The sequence below is a fragment of the Gymnodraco acuticeps genome, unplaced genomic scaffold (assembly GCF_902827175.1).
Source record: "Gymnodraco acuticeps unplaced genomic scaffold, fGymAcu1.1, whole genome shotgun sequence".
NCBI classification, from domain to species: Eukaryota; Metazoa; Chordata; class Actinopteri; order Perciformes; family Bathydraconidae; genus Gymnodraco; species Gymnodraco acuticeps.
Window position 1 is genome coordinate 4,660,808 of NW_022989799.1, and position 19,815 is coordinate 4,680,622.

Genomic DNA, 19,815 nt, shown 5'->3' on the forward strand with positions numbered 1-19,815 from the left:
ATTTCGATGGAGCAGGTCACATAATGTAACTTTGATTTAGAAGTACAGAGGCTCTATCCAACCTGGCCACATCTCCTCTCAGTCACATTATCAACTGGAACACAACTGCTCTGTAGTTATTTGTTAATACTTAAAGGAATAAATATGCAAAATGGGTTTAATGCTACCAATTTTTTGTATCTCTTGTCCTAATCCCACCTGTTTTCAGGAGCTGCTGGGTGTGCTTCGCCACAGACGAGGACGACCGCACAGCAGAGTGGGTGCGCCCGTGTCGCTGCCGCGGCTCCACCAAGTGGGTCCACCAGTCCTGTCTGCAGCGCTGGGTGGACGAGAAGCAGCGGGGGAACAGCACGGCACGTGTGGCCTGCCCACAATGCAACGCTGAATACCTCATCGTCTTTCCCAAACTGGGTATGTTGCATCTCACACAGAATACAACTGAGACTAGACTTACTGATCAGTGAGCACGGTTTAATTGCCACACATTTCAAAGCAAGGTGTCTAAGCTCCTTTTGTCTTCTTTTGAAACGTTGTGTAGAGCCTTTTGGGGATTTACAGGGAGCTGTGTGAAGTCTGATACATTGCTTGAAGCTAGAGGCCTGAGGCTACATTAGCTGCTACTAGCATAAGCAGTAGTTGATAAAGTGTTATAATAATATATTATAGTATATAATAAAAGTACTTGGTGCAGAAAAAAGCTCTAACTTTTAACAAAAACAAATGTAAACAAATATTTCATATTTGAAAAAGATCATGTTTCAAAGGTTATTCATATTTTGGTTTCAAAAATCTGAATCTATAAAATAACACGCAGTAAAAAAACACAGCGAATTTAAAGTGCAATATGGCCCAGAAAAAAATACTCAAGTAATGCACACGTACCTAAAAATGTACTTAAGTATGGTACTTGTGTAATGTACTTTACACCACTGAAATATGGGAGTGCAACGCTAAATTAGCTTAGTAAACAACAAACGACACACTTTTGCCTGTCTGCTGGTTTGAAATAATAACTCTAAAATGAATCAGTTGTACTGAAAAACATTGAATCACTAATTGTCCACCTGTTAACATTAAAGCCTGACTATAGAGCACATTTCCATGTAAACAGACGGCTCCAGCTTCTCTTTGAGGGCTGTTAGCTACTGTACTCAGAGAGCTATTCTGTTTGTCCTGCCTGAGTGCATGTTTATTTACTCTGCAGCCAGCATATGTTCTGAGGTGATCTGGGTAAATATTTCCTTTCAGTCTGAAGAGAAACCGAAGGGCCCTCACCCAGGTCCTGACTGACTGACTGACCAGCAGCAGTTTAAAGAAAGACGCAGCCTCAATTATCCTGACACAAGAGAGTGACTATGGCTTAAAATGTTCCCAAACACAAGCTTTGACTCATTGAGTGAATATACAGACCTCTGCTTATTTGCCTTTTTTGTTGTTTATTTCCAGGGACAGCAGCAAGAATAATTGAATATCTTTGTTGAAGTTTTACAGCCAAATGCCAAAACTTGAACATATGTGGTTATATATAGCTATATACAGTTGTCACTAATGGCACATTTCCACTACAGGGCCTCGCTCGGTATGGCTAGGCCTTGTTAGGCCTTGTTAGGACTGGCTCACTTTATGCTGCGTTTCCATTACAGTTTAGTAGCTGGGGCAGTAACTATAGTAACGCAGTGTAGGCGGAGCCGTGACGTCATCGTCAATGCGAACCACAGAAAAGCAACATCAGCCTTTAGCTGTTAGCACTCAGAGCTCACAGCTCTTCATATCTGTTCAGAAACTAGACAAAAGTTAAACAAGTACAAACCACAGACTGCCTGTGTCATGGCGAATACAGTCACTGGTTTATTTATGTCTGTATAGGCCGTTGTTGTGAGTGCTGCGTTAGCTTAGCCGATCTCCATTTAGAAAACACGCATTTTAAAAGGTGCTTCGCCTGCCGTCTGTCTGCAGACTTGTCAAAGCATTAATTTATGGTTTTTACTAACCGGTATCAGTATGTTGTTACTTCGGCATCATTTTGAAACGTGTATTACAATTAAATCACGGTAAAATATGTTCATTTTGTTGTAGTTGTAGCTCCCTTGCCAGCGATTCTCTCTCTCTCTTGTTTAGCATACTCAGCCCGACTCAGCCTGGTTGTTGGCCCGCTAAGAACCTCGATTTTATGGGGCCAGAAAAACTGTGAAATAGTACCCGCTAGCCGGTACTATGCCAAGTGGAAACGCAACCAAAAGCGTGCCGGGCCGTGCGCTCCGCGCTGTAGTGGAAATGCACCATAAGTTACCCGATCAGCCAATGAGCCGCTGTCAGTTCAACCTCAAGTTGCAATCTGAGACGGTAGCTTGCCCCAAGACAATGCATGTCTGCAGGAGGCCTGGCTTTGGCTTGTAAACAGGTTCATGTATATTTATGGTGACCAATGCTGTGCTGTCAGTCAGTTTGGTTCTATAGGCAGAGAGTTCTGCTCAGCTTTTCAAAAAATGTATCCTCCTCAATAAATAACCCAGTGTTTGTCTGTATCCTTCCTCTGAGAGCTGATTATTGGCTGCTTATTGGGTATTTGTGAGTGGCCTTTCCTTTTTCTATTCAAGGTCATAGTAATGTCTCAAATGTCCCCATCGGACGTTTAATTTGTGCTGTATTCAAGAGGACATATTCTGCTCATTTTCATGAGATATCAGTATGTAGCGTCTCCACTGTGACATGTCTCCTTGCTTTCATGTTCAAAAAGCTCTTTATTTTTCTCATACTGCCCGCACCTCTTTTCACCCTCTGTCTGAAACCAGAGCCCAGTCTGCGCTGATTGGTTAGCTCTGTTGTGATTGGTCAACCCCTTAGAGATGTCTTGCCCCCTAGCCTTTCACATACAAAGTGCTGGAGCACTAGCCAATAGAAGAGCGAGTGTTAATCAGTGATGTCATTATGTTAGTAATGCGAGTAAATATAGTCCAATGGAGGCGTTTCAGGCAGGGTGGGAGGTAATGTGTGGGAGAGAAACTCCCTCTGGTGGGAACTTTGGGATTGTAGCCTTTGGAAACCATTTACATGCACACAAACCTATATAACACACTACAGGAAAAACATAATAGAGCCCCTTTAAACTCTTTTGAAGTCATGATTTTTAGACATGTTCTGCCACATCATTATGTCGTTATTCTGAGCCTGCTCTTTTTTCTAACAGCCAAAGAGGAGTGGTGGCTTAGAAGGTCAAATGTTTACACTCATCAGCGCCAGACTCCCACTCCTTAGTTTGTGTTTCTTTGTAATGTGTTCTAACCCTCAAGAGGTTTGGCCAAAAGCAACACAATGTCATAATGAATGGGCCGGTGGTTTATTTTGAAAGGGAGCTTCCTCTTTACTGTGGCTGAATGTCTGAGTGATGGCAGCCTGAGGGAACGATGCAGCAGACTGCTCACTTATATAGGGCGTTATATAGGCAACCAGAGGCTTGTGTTACCTTTGGTTTAGCCACATCTAACTGGCTGTCTCTCAGAGAAAATGACTGTGAGAGGTGTGTCTCTTAACGTTTACTTCCTCAGAAAATCAGTATATATATCTTGTGCAAATACAAATGTCTAGTAAGGCATAAAGTTAGAGTGCAGTTGAGCTTTGGAGATGAGATGTATTTATGAATAATCGTGTTATACAACTAGAAAGCATTGGAAATTGTGAAACGAGCAACTTTTTACTTGGAGAAGGGGCGACCCTGTTGCTATGGTTGACGTGTTAACTATGACTACAGTGAATGGTTGGAAATAAAATTAAAAAAGATTTAAAGATAAATAAATAAATAAAACATAAATGATAATAAAACCACTCAACTGTTGAGTCTCTGTTAACAAAAATTACATATGTTTTGATATCATTTGGCTTACCCCAAAATGTTCCCACATGGTAATTCATAACAAAAAATGTATCAATGTGTCTTACCATTAATCAAAAAGTGACATTATAGAGTGGTGCAGGAATGAGGTCTGAATGAGAATAAATGTTTTTAGAACATGTTTTGACATAAAACACGGATCAGGACAGGAAGTTGAGCAACATTGAGTTATAAGGACAGAGCCTGTTCAGTTTCCTGAAGTCTCATCCACCTGGAGAGTGTTTTTCCCTAGTCCCCTTCAAAAGTGTTTGACGCAAGGGAGCAGAGAGAGGGTGGATGTGTCTGGGAGAGAGAATAAGGTCACAGGAGGAGAGCTGAAGGAGCAGCTCATTAAAGGCTGGAGGAGAAGAGTGGAGTGCAGAAAAATCCGTGAAATTGCGGCTGTCCTCGAGTGTTTCCCTGTGACTAAAACATCACATCGTTAGAAGTCTGTGATAGTGATAATCCTACATAATATGGAACAGGATGTGCCTCAGACCTCATCACCACATGCAAAAGTGGCATGCTGATTTGCAAGATGTCAGCCTCATTTGCATAGTACTTGGTCTGAGAACATTTGATTACTTGGTGTTACCATACTATGACACTTTTGGTAGAGCTTTTTAAATTAAATGTCCTTTACTGTGCTTTAATTGTTTGCAAATGTGACTAGAAAAATCCCTAATTTAAATCTTACTTGTGCCATCTGAAAATGTCTAGTCTCTAGCTGCAGAATACCTTGGACATTAGTGCTCTTCAAAGTTAGCAGGAGGAGTATAGTTTTGTCACTTTTGCTGCAGTGTTCCTTTCCCTTTTTTTGTTCTTAGTCATATAGATGTATAATGCTGCCTATGCTTCGGGGCGGTGGTGGCGAAGTCGATAGGGGCTTGGCAACTGGAAGGTCACCAGTTCAAGTCCCGGCAAGACCAAGTGCTATCGAGGTGTCCCTGAGCAAGGCACCGTTCCCTACACTGCTCCCCGGGCGCCGTGCAAAATGGCAGCCCACTGCTCCTAACACTAGGATGGGTCAAATGCAGAGAAACAATTTCCCCACGAGGGATTAATAAAAAGTCCATCTTAATTTTAATTTGGTTGTAAACACAGTTTATTACTCCATGTGTTTGATTTCAGTGGCTTGGCTTCAAAAGCTGTTTTATTTGCAGCAGCTTTAATTAGCTGTTTAAAATAATAGCAATTTCACAGTTTGATGACAGCTTTTAATATAAGTGACTGAGACCCCGGCCACACGAGGACGAAAACGGCTAAACGCATAGGATTAACGCAAACGCAATCGCAAACAAGCTTCCGTCCACACGCAATAGTTATCTGGATAGTGTCTGCCCACACGAGACCGCTCCGTTTAGCTCCAACCGCTGGAGAAGCTGCAGTACATATGCAGGAGCCTGTACGTGGCGCTGTAACTTCCTCCACAAAAGCAGCGAAGAAGCATGGTTGTCATGGTTGCCCTTCTGTTTATTCTCCGCGGTGGGGGCCGAGGGAATCGGGCAGAGTTTTTCGCCCTCAACGTGTATTAAAGTTTAAATCTTCCGACAAAATTATAAAAGTGCCGGTCAAAGGTCTTCTTTGTTATTTATTGAGCTTTAAAACAAATGAATAACGACTCTATATAATATAATAATAAAATACACGGAGCCTCTCTTTTTCCTCCCTCTCTTCGGACAGCGCCAGTGTCTGTCTCATGCAGCAGCTGATCCAGTAATGAGTGACCCGGCCGACAGTAAAAATAAACATATTTATAACTAGTTTAGGTAGTTTGAGAGGTGTCTCCGTCCTGTCAGATTAGACTTCTCTCGCGTTTATGTCCATATCGAGAGAAAGATAAATAATCTGAATTCAGTGTGCAGTTTACTTTGACGCGGGGGTGAGCAGCAGAGGTGGGGAGAGGCGCAATCATTATCAGACAATGATCGCTGAAGCTGCAGTACATATCCACAAAAGCAGCGAGTAAGATCCCTCCCGGATGTGTAAGTCTGCTGTAGATGTTGCACAAAGAACTGTAGCATGGTCAGTAGCGTCCGGAGCACGATAGCAACTCTGCGATCCGCCATTGTTGTTGTTGTTGTTGGTGGCGAAACACATCAGCAATGGCGCGGGGTAAACGGAGGTGAGCAGAAGAGGTGGGGAGAGGCGGGGCTATTGCTATTGCGCAATCACTATCAGAAAATGTTCGTATAGGGCGTACACACGGAGCCGTTTGACCCCCCAGAGCGTTGCGTATGCCGTTCTATCCACCTTGGGACCCGTTATCGTTTCCTCAGTTGTTTAGTGCCGTATTCGGTCGTCCTCGTATGGCCGAATGGTCTATATGACACTAAACAGTAACGCAAACGGCCGTTTTCGTCCTCGTGTGGCCGGGGCATGAGGCAGAGCTGTGGACAGGTAGAGCCCACAGTAGTTATCTTCTCATTTCTAGATACTTGACGGGCATTACTGGTGTTTGCCTCCCAGGGTGTGGTCTGTGTTCTGCCGAATCAGACTGGGGTTGATTTGAGCCACAGATCACCCTTTCCCGGGGGTTTTGATGATCTTTGCTGTCTTATGGCACGGGAGATACAAAAGATAGCAGCAGCCCACAAAGGGCCTTTGTCCATACAGCATGTCTCTCTTAGTTAGCACCATATCTCTTTTCAATATTTCCTGAGAAAAAATGCTGCTCCAAGCCTCTTTTCCATGCGTTTCTATTTGAAAAATCCAACTTTTCAATAAAGCGCTGTGGACTCTACTTTAGAAATTGAAGGAGAAACTTGCTTTTGGGCGTAACTTTCAAACAGAAACTATGTTGACGAAGACCGAAAATCTTATTTGTGGGGAGGGTATTGTGGTAGCAGAGACTGAATTATGCTGCCAGTCAGTGTTGTACTTTTATGTGCTGTTTACACGAGAACGCAAACGGTTGTATCCGCTACTCTTCTCTTTCGTATAGCCCGTTCGTTCACACAAGGCCATAACGCAGTGCATGACATTAAGGATTTTGAGAGATGGCCCTGTGGGCCATCTAAGCTAATTTACAGATGGCCCTGAGCCCAATAGAGATTGCCTTGAAAAATGCTCGCGGACGAAATGACGCACGAAGGGTTTGGGGAGCCTCCCCCTAGAAAATTTAGATTTTTGCAGGTCTTAGATGCTGTCTGGTGCATTCTCTAGACCAGTGATTCTCAAACTTTTTTCAATAATGTACCCCCTTTCAAAACAAAATTCAGCCAAGTACCCCCTGATCAGCGCAAACACAATTTGTTAGGGAAGAAATGCCTATTTAAAGAGGTACAGCACTGCACCATCGGTATCTGATTTATTAAAACAACAACCTTGTAACTGAGAAACACTTAAATGCTACATTTCAATAACACTAAGACGACATTAGTTGCATTGAACTGATCTTTTTAATAAGTTGTACTTACAATGTAGTGAGAAACATGGGCTTGTGCTTCACTGAGGATCTTTGTCATTCTGACAGGGAGGCAAACTGCAGTTATTACACTTCGTGTTTTGAAATATGTGTAACTCTGTTAATATAAAACCCACACTGATCAAACTTCGTTACTTTTTTTTTTTTTATTAACATAAAATGAATCTCACATACCCCCTGCAGTACTCCAACGTACCCCTAGGGGTCCGCGTACCCCCATTTGAGAACCACTGCTTTAGATTGAATTATAAGATGAACCACCACAATATTATATTGTTCAATTTTATTCTTCATTTCACTTGTTTGTTTGTTCTTGTTTGTGTTTGCTCGCTTGCCCTGCATAGCTATAAGAAACACTTTGTTGTTGGTCAAGACACTTTCCATCTGATGAAGGCAAATGCCTTCCCAGATGTAACATTACATTCAGTTATAACTGCGAAAACAAACATTATTTACACTATTATGGCCCCTGTTAAAAATGTTTGTAATGTTATCTACTGTAAGTTGGTCGAACGAATGCCTCCTCATCCGGAAGCTGACCGAGCAGACCCGAGCAGCAGTCGAGAGGAGCCGAGCGCATCCGCGAAGCACACAAAATGGGATGTCAGAGTTCCCGTTAGCCGGCAAATCTAAATCTCTTCGGTCAAAATGTCCGGTCAAAATAATTTCCCTTTAGCGCAATACCGCTTCAGTTGCGCCACTTATGTGACAGACAAGAAAGTATGTGACAGACAAGAATAGTCAATTCTAATGTCTAACACTTAATGTGGAGAAAGAGATGTCCTGTATGGGTTGATTGTGCGTTGATCTGTTGGTAATGCCTCGGGGTTCCGGTGGGCATGTAAACAAATGCATAATGCTGCGCTATACTTTGTGGCCTCACCCAGTTGCATAGCGACACTTATTGTTTAGGTGTCTTTTAATAAGCAGGTAGTTATATCATTAGCTAGAACTAGCTGGATCTGATCGATATGGACATAAACGCGAGTGAAGTCTAATCTGACGGGAGAGAGAGATCAGCTGCTGCTGACAAGTCTACACGCAGCTCTGCATAATCACATGCAGCGGTGAGCGGACAAAACACACACTTCAGGTTAGAATATCACACGTAGCTATTTTAATTACCTCTCAAACTACCTGAACTAGTTATAGATATGTTTAGTTTTACTGTCGGGTCACTCATTACTGGATCCGCGAGCTGCATGATACTGGCATAATAGATTGCCCGATCGGGCAACCAGCAGGTGAGGCTTCATTGCCCGAGCTAAATACTAGATGGCCCCGGGCCATCGGGCAGCCCTTAATGTCGAGCCCTGCCGTAACGGAACCGCGGAAACGGACCCCGCAAACGATAATGGGTCCCAAGGTGGATAGATCTGCAACCGGAACGCTCTGAGGGGCCAAACGGCTCCGTGTGTACGCCCCAGTGTGCGAAAAAGTACACGTCCCACCGTCCGGGACGTGTTATTTACAATATCGGACAAGTAGATCTGTCAATTGACTTGTCCGGCGGACAAGTGACGTTTATTGACAAATTATTGATACATTCAGTTTACAAAAGGCAGAACTCATTCGCAAATTGTACGTGTCCGCCATTGTTCGTTTAGAAATGTTAGTTTCGGTTCTGCTTGTCGATTCCTAAGGAAATGCATCTCGCGCTTTCTGTACAGTTAGACGGGGGCGGGGCGGGGCGGGGCGGAGCGGGGCGGGGCGGAGCGGGGCGGGGCGGGGCGGGGCGGAGCGGGGTGGGAAGTGTAGCACAGTGGCAGGGTTGGGAAGCAAAACTCGGTTCTGAGTAGGAACAAATAACAATTGTCCGGTACCGGGATTAATAAGAGTTGTGAGGACAGGAGGCGAGGCCGAGCCCCGTGGACTGCAGCTCTCTCTATGCTCCGTATCAGCTGATCGCTGCACGGTGCAGCTCAGTGTCTCTCTCTCTCTTTCTACACACAGCGGATCCGCTGCCCGTTTAACAGCCTCATCTTTGTCAAACTTTCTTATGTTCTTTCTCTAACACGTAATGAAGGTTATTACGCGTTTTAGCTCCTGTGTTGTTAATATTGACCGCCATTTCCTTTATGAAGTAAAGCAGCCTCCCTGTCTGTGTCCTCGCGCTGTCCTCACATCCCCGGACCCCCAGACTCGGAGGAGCACAGGGATGTCAGTATTGTTTATGAAGCAGGGTATAGAAAGTAGCTACATTATTGAAATGAAAATACTATTTATTTACTTTTACAAACAGTGAGCAGCTGGGCAGCTGCAGCATGTGTATTGCAGGACATGTGTAAGCGTGCAAGCGCTAGGCCTATAGGCTATAAATATAATGTATTATTATTATTATTATTATTATTATTAGGTTATGTCCTATGTGTTTGACATGTGTGGTTGGACTCTGTCTCACAGGCAGGTTGCAGTGTAACATCAGAGGACACTGGGCCAATTGTACATTCTCAAACTGCACCACTTAGAACTAACTAAACAATGCAGAGATTATTTTTATATAATTGTATTCAATAACCGTAAGAAATTAAAAAGTATGAAGTGATTTGTAAATAGGAATACAGATTTGACTTAATGTTTTCATAAATATATTTTTCTCCCAGTTTGACTCTCAAAGAACCGGAATTGAGAACCGAAAATAACCGGAATCGAAAAGCAGAACCGGAATCGTGAAAATCCAAACGATACCCAACCCTATGTGTGATGCAGTAAAATCTTACCGCTCACTTACGTTAGCGGTGTCGTAAAAACCGTGGGAAAATGTAAAATACGATGACGAAGAAGAAGATTCCAGTGGCCCCAATGTTTGTCCATTCTGGACAAATGAAAAATGTATTCGGACAAGTAAATTGCCAAACTCACTTGTCCATGGACAAGTACTCTCTAAAAACTTTTTCTCACACTGCGCCCTATACGATCATTTCCTGATAACGATGAAGCCATAGCCCCACCTCTGCTGCTCACTGCTGTAGCATGGTCAGTAGCTACTGCTGCTAGTGCTACTGCTACTGACCATGCTACAGATGTTAGTGCAACATCTACAGCTCCTCTACCACAACCATCAGCAACAATTGGACATGGAGAATTACATGAACTACATGTTGCTAAATCCACCGCGGGGCATAAACAGAAGGGCAACCATGCTCGGGGGTCTTCTTCACTGCTTTTGGTGTATTTTGTGGCGGAAGTAACAGCGCCACTTACAGGCCCGGCATATGTACTATAGCGTCTCCAGCGCTCCCGAGCGGTCTCGTGTGAACGGAAGACTTTTTTGATATCGTATTCGGTTCGTTTGCGTTTCGTTTGCGTGTAAATGGGGTCTTATAGTGTACCGAGTGGTGAAGCTTTTTGCTGCTCAAGGTTAAAAAACAATGCAAAGTAGCGCACGTAGATTAGGGGTGTGTCTTGAACTCGAAAGCAGTGGTATGTTGTCAAGATATAATTTTATAAAAAGCACTGGGAGCGTTTCTTTTTTTTTTGCTGGCACCTTTTTGCCAGAAAAATACACTATGTGGACACAGGACTAAAGAGTAGAGTAATATGCTGTGCTGGCTGTATTCCTGCCAGCACCTGCAGCAGAGCCAAGCCAGCCCATCATGCTAATTTGGCCAGGAATATAACTCAGAGGACGGCGTGTCCTTGCTGCTCCTTCCCTTCAGAGTGTAAACAAAGCAGCTGGAGCACCGGCCCACGACTGAGGAGTTGCACTTGCACTTTTCACCTCTCTTCTTCACTTCTCCCTCCTCCCTTCTTTTTAATTATCTTAATTATGAAATCTGCTGCCAGTGGCTGAAAGGAATTGCTCTGCTCTCCATCCTGCCAGCAGCCATAAAGGGCAACCCTGGTCCCCCTGGAAGTGATGGTGTAATGCTTAGGCAGGGAGAAGACAGAAGAGATTCAGACTCTGTCATCACACTATGCTCAAACTATGCGAGATCAATCCAAGTGGCAAGTCTGTCAAAATGAGCTCTGGAGAGCATCAAAGAGGCTGGAAGTGGATGACAGAGAGATTCTGTGTTTATAAAAACTTTAAATAAAATGTCTGATATTTCCGATGTGTGTCTCTAAAGGGGCCTAATGCTTCGGTTTGCTTTTGCTTCCTAGTTGCTAGGAGAAGTGTTTTTTAGCATGAACTGCTCCAATGCTGTGCTGACCTGGCTTCTAAACTGGAAGCCTTTTTAGAGTAAATGTACTCAGCTGCAAAAATAGGTGCACAGCCAACAGTGGCTGAATTCATCTTGTGGGAAGTACAGAGTCACGGGGGCCTAGCTGCTCAAACAGCTAAAGGTCTTATAAAAAAACCATAACCCCAAAATATCCACAGTTATTTTAGAAAGATGCTGCTATTTCTACACTTGTTGTGTTAGCTAATAGAGTGGTGCCAAAATGAGTCCTAAACCCGGAAATTAGTTAACATTTTGGCACTTTCTCCCTCGTCTTGAAGTCAATGTCTTAGGTTTGATGCCGGAAATAAGGTCTGAGGTTTACACAAGCATAAGAGGTTTTCACATTTCACTCGTGAACTTCTTAAGCTTTTAATTGTCTTTTAAAATGGTAGTTGCTAACAAGACTAAATAAGACTACTAAAGGTCATCACACTGAACATTAGCAGCCTTTAGCTAAGCGGTGTTGACATGAAGTCACTCGGTTGTCATGTAGTTTGTTTAAAGTCCAACGGTAGCTATTTACTTCTGACCATTGCATTTACGCTTAATCATTCAATCATAAAGTGGTGTTAATATGTGGAGATTATCCTGCTGAACAAAATATGTCGGTATCACAAATGTTTTTGTTAAAGATCTTATTTTCTGCAATATTTTGAAAGCGTCATCACATTACATTACATTAGGGGTGTAACGGTTCACAAACATTTCGGTTTGGTACGTACCTCGGTTTTTAGGTCACGGTTCGGTACGTTTTCGGTACAGCAGAAAACATAACATATTTTTTGTTTTTTTTAAATTATTATTAAACTGTGAATAATGTATTCACTCAAATAAATACAAAATATAATAAAACAAACATTAAGGTGCAGCATTTCGATTAACTGAAATAATCTGTATTTGAACTTTACTGTACTAGTACTCACAAAACATAAACTATTAGTTTTGGGTTTTTAATTATTATTAAACTGTGAATATTCACTCAAATAAATACAAAATATAATAAAATGAACATTAAGGTGCAGCATTTCGATTAACTGAAATAATCTGTATTTGAACTGTACTGGTACCTAAGCAGCCAGTTTGACATTAGGACTTGCTTGTCATTGTATTTTCATGTTTTTTAAAGAAAAATTAACTTGTCCACATTGCTTGCCGAAAGGGCAGATCTGCTGGCACTAACAATGTCTCCTGCTGTGGAGAACACCCTCTCGGTAGGGACAGAGGTAGCAGATACAACCAGGTAGCGCTTTGCTAACATGGCAACATAAGGATATTTGGCGTTTGTAATAGCATTGTCTCGGTCTGAACTTTTTGCGAGTGGTGGAGTTGGGTTTGCACTTCAGTCATCTTCTTTTGGTACCGGTGATGCCTTTTCAAATGAGTGTGCAAGTTTGATGTATTGCCAGCCGCGTAACCAATGTTAGTTGAACAATGCCGACAAACAGCTTTGGTTCGGTCCACCTGTCTTTGTCCGTCATCCTTGTACGTAACTGCGAAACCAAAATGTTCCCAAACCGGAGACTTCAATAATGCTGGAGGATTTTCGAGCTCAACTTTATCTGCGTTCGCCATTTCGACAGTTCCTCAAATTACTGACTACATTTGACTGCATACTGCATCCCTCTGACCAGTTATCATAGTATGCCTCTTGTCCAATTAAATGACTTGATCGCTCTATGACGCGTTGAACCCAATGTGAGCAAATTACTCTGAATGCTGCGACGCAGCACCTGAGATTACTTCCAAAAAGTTGTTCACGTTCTCAATTTTTTACGTTTAACGTTATATTCGTTCGGTACACTTCAGTACACACGTGTACCGAACCGAAGGGCCCGTACCGAATAATTTCGGTACGGGTACGTATACCGTTACACCCCTACATTACATTGCATGTTACTTGTTAGACGCTTTTATCCAAAGCGACTTACATACTCAATACTGTGGGCAATCCCCACAGGAGCAATTTGGGGTGAAGTGTCTCAGGGACACAACGACATGCTGACTGCAGTGGGGTTTGAACCTGTGCTCCCTTGATCCGGACACCAATGCTCTATCCACTGCGCCACACGCCACACCGGACATTAGCTGCCTTTTACCTTAGTGGTGGAGACTTCAAGTCACTCTACCGTCATCTAAAGTCAAACATTGGCTCACTAAAAGTGGAGTTAAAATGTGGAGATTATCCTGCTGAACAAAACGTGCAAGTATAAAAATGTGTGTTTACCAAAGATCTTATTTTCTGCAATATTCCAAAATCCATAGAATAAATCCCAATAAATATTCTCAGGTTTAGGCATTAAAATCTGTCCACATCTTAAATGATGACTTGGAGAGGGCAGCTCTGTCGATAATTCCATGCCAACAGCCTGTAACCATTGGCAGCACAGTCGTCCTTAACTTTAACCAACGGAAGCTCTCTGTGCTTCAAGGTGGACGTGTTTTGAACTGGCCGTACACCAGCATGGTGGTGTAAATGAAATTGGACAATATATGTATCAATGTGCCGCTGACACGGCCAGAGGGGAGAGTGTTCTTGAACCAAGTCCTGCTTTCACAAAGACCAATGACTCAGCACTCCTTTAATGCCACTTCACCCATTTATTTCCCAACCACACAAGACATGTGTCAAGATCACAGTTTAAAAATGGGATTATAAATGTCACCCTTCCCAAGAGGAAAGCATGTTTCTTATAAAGCCTGCTGAAAAGAGCTTTGAACCACTTTGCTGGTGAATGAAAACATAGCTTTTCTATAATAAAGACAAATCCATATTCATCATTAAGATACAATTTATTTATTGGAAAACATTTCATGCTATGGCTTTTCTCACATGGTGTTTATAGGCTGTTATAAAAGAGATACTGTGTGTTTACAGGGTGTCCGTGGGGTCTTAAAAAGTATTAAAAGTTGATAAATCAATTTTTTATCAATTAAGGCTATTAAAAAGTATTAAAGGGCATTTTCCAAGGTATTACATTTTGTAGCTTGTTTTCAATAAGTATATAAATTCTCCAAAGAAGTTGTATTCTACAGTCTGCCTTAATGTAATCATTGCGTAGGTGTGTAGTGTGATTCTGTGTAGTTTATTTATGGCATCCCGTTGGATTGGACGTCATCTGAGCAGGACATCGCACGCTCACTGCTTGATAGCGTGCGAAGGTCAGTTTACACCGGTTGTTAAACAACATTGTTATGGGGAAATGCAAGTTTGCGTCCAAATGGTTGGAAGATAAGGAGGAAGGACAATCAATACTGGGTTGGCGATGAGGTCTTAAAATGTATGGAAGGGGTCTTAACCTGTTAAGGTTACCGGGGCACTGCCGCAACATCTTGCAGGATGGCATGTTCATTTAATAAACTATGAATGTTTTATATCCATGTAACGGGAAGAAACTCATCTAACTGATCATTTTAGTTTAAAAAAAAAAAAAAAAAAAACCTACAATGCTAACGCTGAGCCTCTGAATTAGCAACGAGCGAAAAATGCTAACAGATTACTGCACCGAAATTCACTCACAAAACCTTATTATTTATCTTTGCTGCACATCTAACCCATCATTTCACATCGTGAGGTGACACAGAATCGAAGGGTAGCCTCATTATCACTCAATTATTCGCGGAGATAATAACAAGAACAGACATCAAAACATGTGGCGCTAGGTAGCTAAAAACGCTAACATGGCTCACCTGTGTCGTAGTCTGGTCAAAAGTGGTCTTCAATGGCATTAAAACGATAAAAACGCTGCTGAAGTTAATCCATAGGTTAATCCAATGTGTCTGTGTCCCTTTGAAATGATTTCTGATAATCCATAAGCAATAAACCTGCTTTTCGGTTTTCAGAAGTCAGAGCTACAGACAGCTTCACTCTGGTGAAAAACTGTGTGGGCGAAGCACACACCTTTTTGTTTTAGACTGTGTGTGTGAGTGGGGAGATCTCCCTTCGATTCTAACGGTCAGAAAGAGATGTCAATCACCAAAATCGACCAATGGGTTCCAGAGAAACGGTAAAACCCCCATTTCCACCCAAATCACCTCAGAGGTGGAGTTTTTTTTAGCTAAACCTCTCTAAAAGGTCAAATGTCACTTGTTTTGCATCAATCTTGATACAGGATACTTATTATATGTTGTACTTTGGATTCCTAAAGCTTTTAGTCTACCTTACCATCATCCAAGGGTAGTTTTCATTATAATATAAAAATAATGTTTGGACGGACACTATAATTTACAGTTTTTTACTGTGTTCAATCTGAATTTTCTTTAAAATAAAAAGCATCTATATTGATTCTGACTCTTCTACATCCAACTCACAGGTTTATCATTACTTTGAGAAAAAAGATTATTAATGTAACCCTTTTAGAAGGGAAGATATGGTCATTTGTTCTGGGAATGTCATTTTCGAGCCTGAGACCTGAAAAACAGGCTCAGGGCTAAACAGGTTGAAAAAGGTCTTAAAAGGTATTACATTTGACTTCAGGATTCCTGCATATACCCTGGTTTAGAGAGTTCAAGAGTTCAGAGATAGATGTGCGACAAAGTATAAGGACCGAGTTAAAAGGTGTTTATTCTATTTGAGGAAGTTCTCAACCCAGACAAAGTTGTTATCCAGGACAGCGTTATGTTTGCCAAACACATACGTTAGTCCTCCTCTTTGCTATTGTCCAGATCCGGATAAGGAAACATTAAGCATACAGTCTTGAATTTAATTTAAAGTGCCTTTACATTTTTTATTTAAGTCTTAAATACAACTTGCCTTAAGCTGTAGGAACATTGCTAATATTTCTCCTATCATACAATAGTAGGATACTCGTATCATAGCATAAGACTAACTACACTGTAACGGCCCGTCTACACAGCGGCGTGCGTTGAAAGCTTCACCATTCACTTTGAATGGGGTGACGTCACTTTTCGCCGAACTGCATTGTGGGAAGCAACGCGGAGCTTTAGTGGCGTGGCTCGCTGCAAAAGTTGAGTAATGTTCAACTTTTGAAGCCTCGGCAGAAGCGTCAGCCAATCTAATCATATGCCAGTACAAGCTCTAGCCAATCAAACCGCTGCTTGTGTGTCAGGGGCGGGAGATTCATGTGATTGGTTGTTGGTCGAGTTTCAGACACGCCCGCCGGCAAGCTTCAACGCACGCCGCTGTGTAGACCGGCCGTAAGACTGGAACAATGCAGTTTATAAAACAATCCTCTGAAATCAGGGTTCTTTTATCCCTCACAGCCTCACAGGAGAGGATGGCAGGGAGTGTTTAAAGTGCTCACACTTTAAGGAACAGCTCAAGACCCACCTTTCAATTTGCCTTTTCATTCAATTGTATTTAGTCTTTATTTTATTCTTGTTCAGTCCCTTGTCGGTATTAAGTGTTCTTATTTATCACAAAGCTATATAACTCTGTTAATTACCTGTGAAGGGGGGCGGGGGTTAGTATTGTTTTTATTTTGGTTAATTGTTTGTGTTCCTGGCTTGTAGCACTTTGTGTTCCCATTGTGTACAAACAGTGCCATATAAATAAAGTAATATTTGAGCTTTAGATGCTTAAGTCTGCCAGTGTCCTGGTTAGGTCTTTCACTTCATTTTGAGTGGTTTGTAGTGAGAAAACAGAAGGGTGTATGAATAGTAACTAATGCTTAACACAGAAATATCTCATGTAAGATGCTCATTACAGTTAGCCAGAAACGGTTATGTGTATGTAGGGCAACTTTGATTATAGTAAGCTTTATGAGAAAGTATGTTTTCAGACACTTTAGAGCTGCACTGCTGTGGAGCTTATCATGCAGGTTACAGAGTTGGACTGCAACACATGGAGGCCTAGTGTGCTGTATTTTTTATAATGGGACACAGGATTGATTTGCAGTTCGGTCTGGATCTGGACCTTGGTCCGGAGTTTGAGAAGCCCTCCTCTAGTAGCTATCATTAGCAGCTAATATGAAAACTCAGTTTTTTACATAAAAATTGAATTATGGATTATCAGTAATTTGTTCAAAGTGACACATTGGATTAACCTATGGATTAACTTTCAGCCGCGTTTTTATCGTTTTAATGCCATTGAACACGACTTTTGATCAGAATAACAGCAAAAGGTGGGCATATCTCCGATTTTTGCTACCTAGAGCTACATCGTGTGATGTCTGTATTTGCTTACCCTGTCGCAAGTTCTGATCGCTCAATGATGATACTGATATTTCTGGAATCTGTGGAATCTCACCTTGCTAATCCAAGATTTTCAAGATTTTTGAAAAGCTGCTGTGTGGACGTACCGTTACACAGAAAATACCTCCCCAAAACGCCTCGTTGGAGATTTCTCATTTTCTTCCTGGGTATCGCTACGTAGGGATACCCAGTAGCCACGCCCAGAGCTATGGCCGCACCCTCTGCCAGCCTGAGCCTTTCACGAAACAAAGCTTCCCAAACCTTTCAGCGATTCATGCCGGATATGTACAGCGTAGGGCACTGAAGAACGATATGTCATATTTATTATGCTCCACAAACATATTGCAGTTTTGGTGTCGTCAACTCCGTTTTCTAATATGCAAAAAGACTGCAAAAATGCATCTATGATTATTTTTAGTATTTTCGATCTTTCCAATCCTGACGAGAGATCTCTCTCTCCCTGTCTGTGTGCGAGGGGGCGGGGCAGTTTGCACACATGCGGCTGCTACACACACACACACACACACACACACACACACACACACACACACACACACACACACACACACACACACACACACACACACACACACACACACACACACACACACTACTCCTGCTTTGTTTGGACCAGCGGGAGATTCGGGTACAAAACTTGTAAGTATTCATTGTCGTTTGTGTATTTATGATGTTTAACACAAACAAGGTATCTACCACGACTGTTTAAATGGGTAAACGTTTTTCGGAATACGTTGGGATCACGGAGAAATGCTCTCCACGATCCCATTCTCACAGCTTTATAAACCTTTTTCTTACTCAATATCAAGCCACACTTATTGTTTTTACTTCGGCTGTGAGTGTTTGTGTGTTCAGGATGAGTTTCGCTTGTTCTCGCTGCATCTATCTCCGACACGGAAGCCTGTCCACTCCTCGCAGCAGCTCCTCACGAGCAGCTGCACGTCGCTTGACCAATCAGAGCACACTGGGCTCACAGGGAGGGGGGGCAGGAGCTCCAACAAGCCGTGAAGGCCAGAGAGTGAATACACATACTATACAGAGATGCTGTTTGAGAAACCAATGTGAGTTTGGAGAATTGCACAATATAAATCTATTCTAGTAGACCTCAACAGTGGAATTATGATCAGTAGAAATGGCCATCACATGGGACCTTTAAAATACTGCCAGATTTTGGCGAGCTTGTTTTGCACAGAGAAAAGTGTCATGTATTTTACGTCATGCGATCGGCTCTCGCGATCGGCACTTTTAGAGAGCACCGATCTATCGGAGCATCCCTACTTTCAATGCATTACTCTTGCTTGTAACTGAGTATTTGTACAGTTTGGTATTATTACCTTAACTCCTTCCCCACTGAGTCAGTTATTATTAATCCAGGTGGATCCTGTCTGAGAGGCTCCTCCCTCTCCGTCATTAATCCTGCAGAGCAAGGTGCACCTGATCTCTTTTAAATATCACATGACTGCATTGTTGTCATTTTGACTTGAAGACTGCCTGACGTCATGACGATGATTTAGTGAGAGCTTCCTTGTTTGTTTTTTTGTTTTTTTATTGTAAATGAAACTGGTGTAATTTGACCTGCTTATCTTTCACACAAGAGTAGATCAAACTTCATCTGGTTCCTCTTCAAGGAGTCGAATGGTTCGTATTTATGTTGGATTATTTTTCTGGTCGCAGTGTCTGTATGACCTGCAGGAGTCTCATGACCCCTGCTGTACACACACACACGCACACGCACACACACGCACACGCACACACACGCACACACACACACACTCTATCTAACCCTCTGTGACCCAAATGTGTTTGACTCTTTGCCAGTGACGGGATGTTCATGCGCGGATTTACGTAAATCGCTCTTCACTAATTCACTGGGATTACATTAAAAAAAGTTAATTAAAAAAGCCCATCAGTTTGTGTCATTATATTTCCCATTTCATACAAAAGAGCTTGTAGTTGCATAAAGTTTTGACCTAGTGATACAAAAAATCAAATGAAGATATGATTTTTGATTTGTATTCGGTACAAATAGGTAAAAAGAGAAATTAAAATATATGATATCAACATTAGAAGTTATACTATAAATGTGCACATTGTACTACATTAGATGTAGTACAAGGTATATATTACAATATATACAGTGTTGTATTATATTATAAATATATTTTTTCAGAATTTAAGAAAAAATA

The 19,815-nt window shown here is 42.1% G+C and overlaps 1 protein-coding gene across 1 annotated transcript in view; it reads left to right on the forward strand.

Moving 5' to 3' along the window:
- The window catches only part of march5 (membrane-associated ring finger (C3HC4) 5), a 61,046-nt gene that overhangs the window by 33,140 nt on the left and 8,091 nt on the right, over window positions 1–19,815 (forward strand). Inside the window, exon 2 of the mRNA XM_034223911.1 lies at window positions 209–411. Within this exon, the coding sequence (XP_034079802.1) occupies window positions 209–411 (203 nt within the window). The remainder of the gene's footprint in view (window positions 1–208; window positions 412–19,815) is intronic.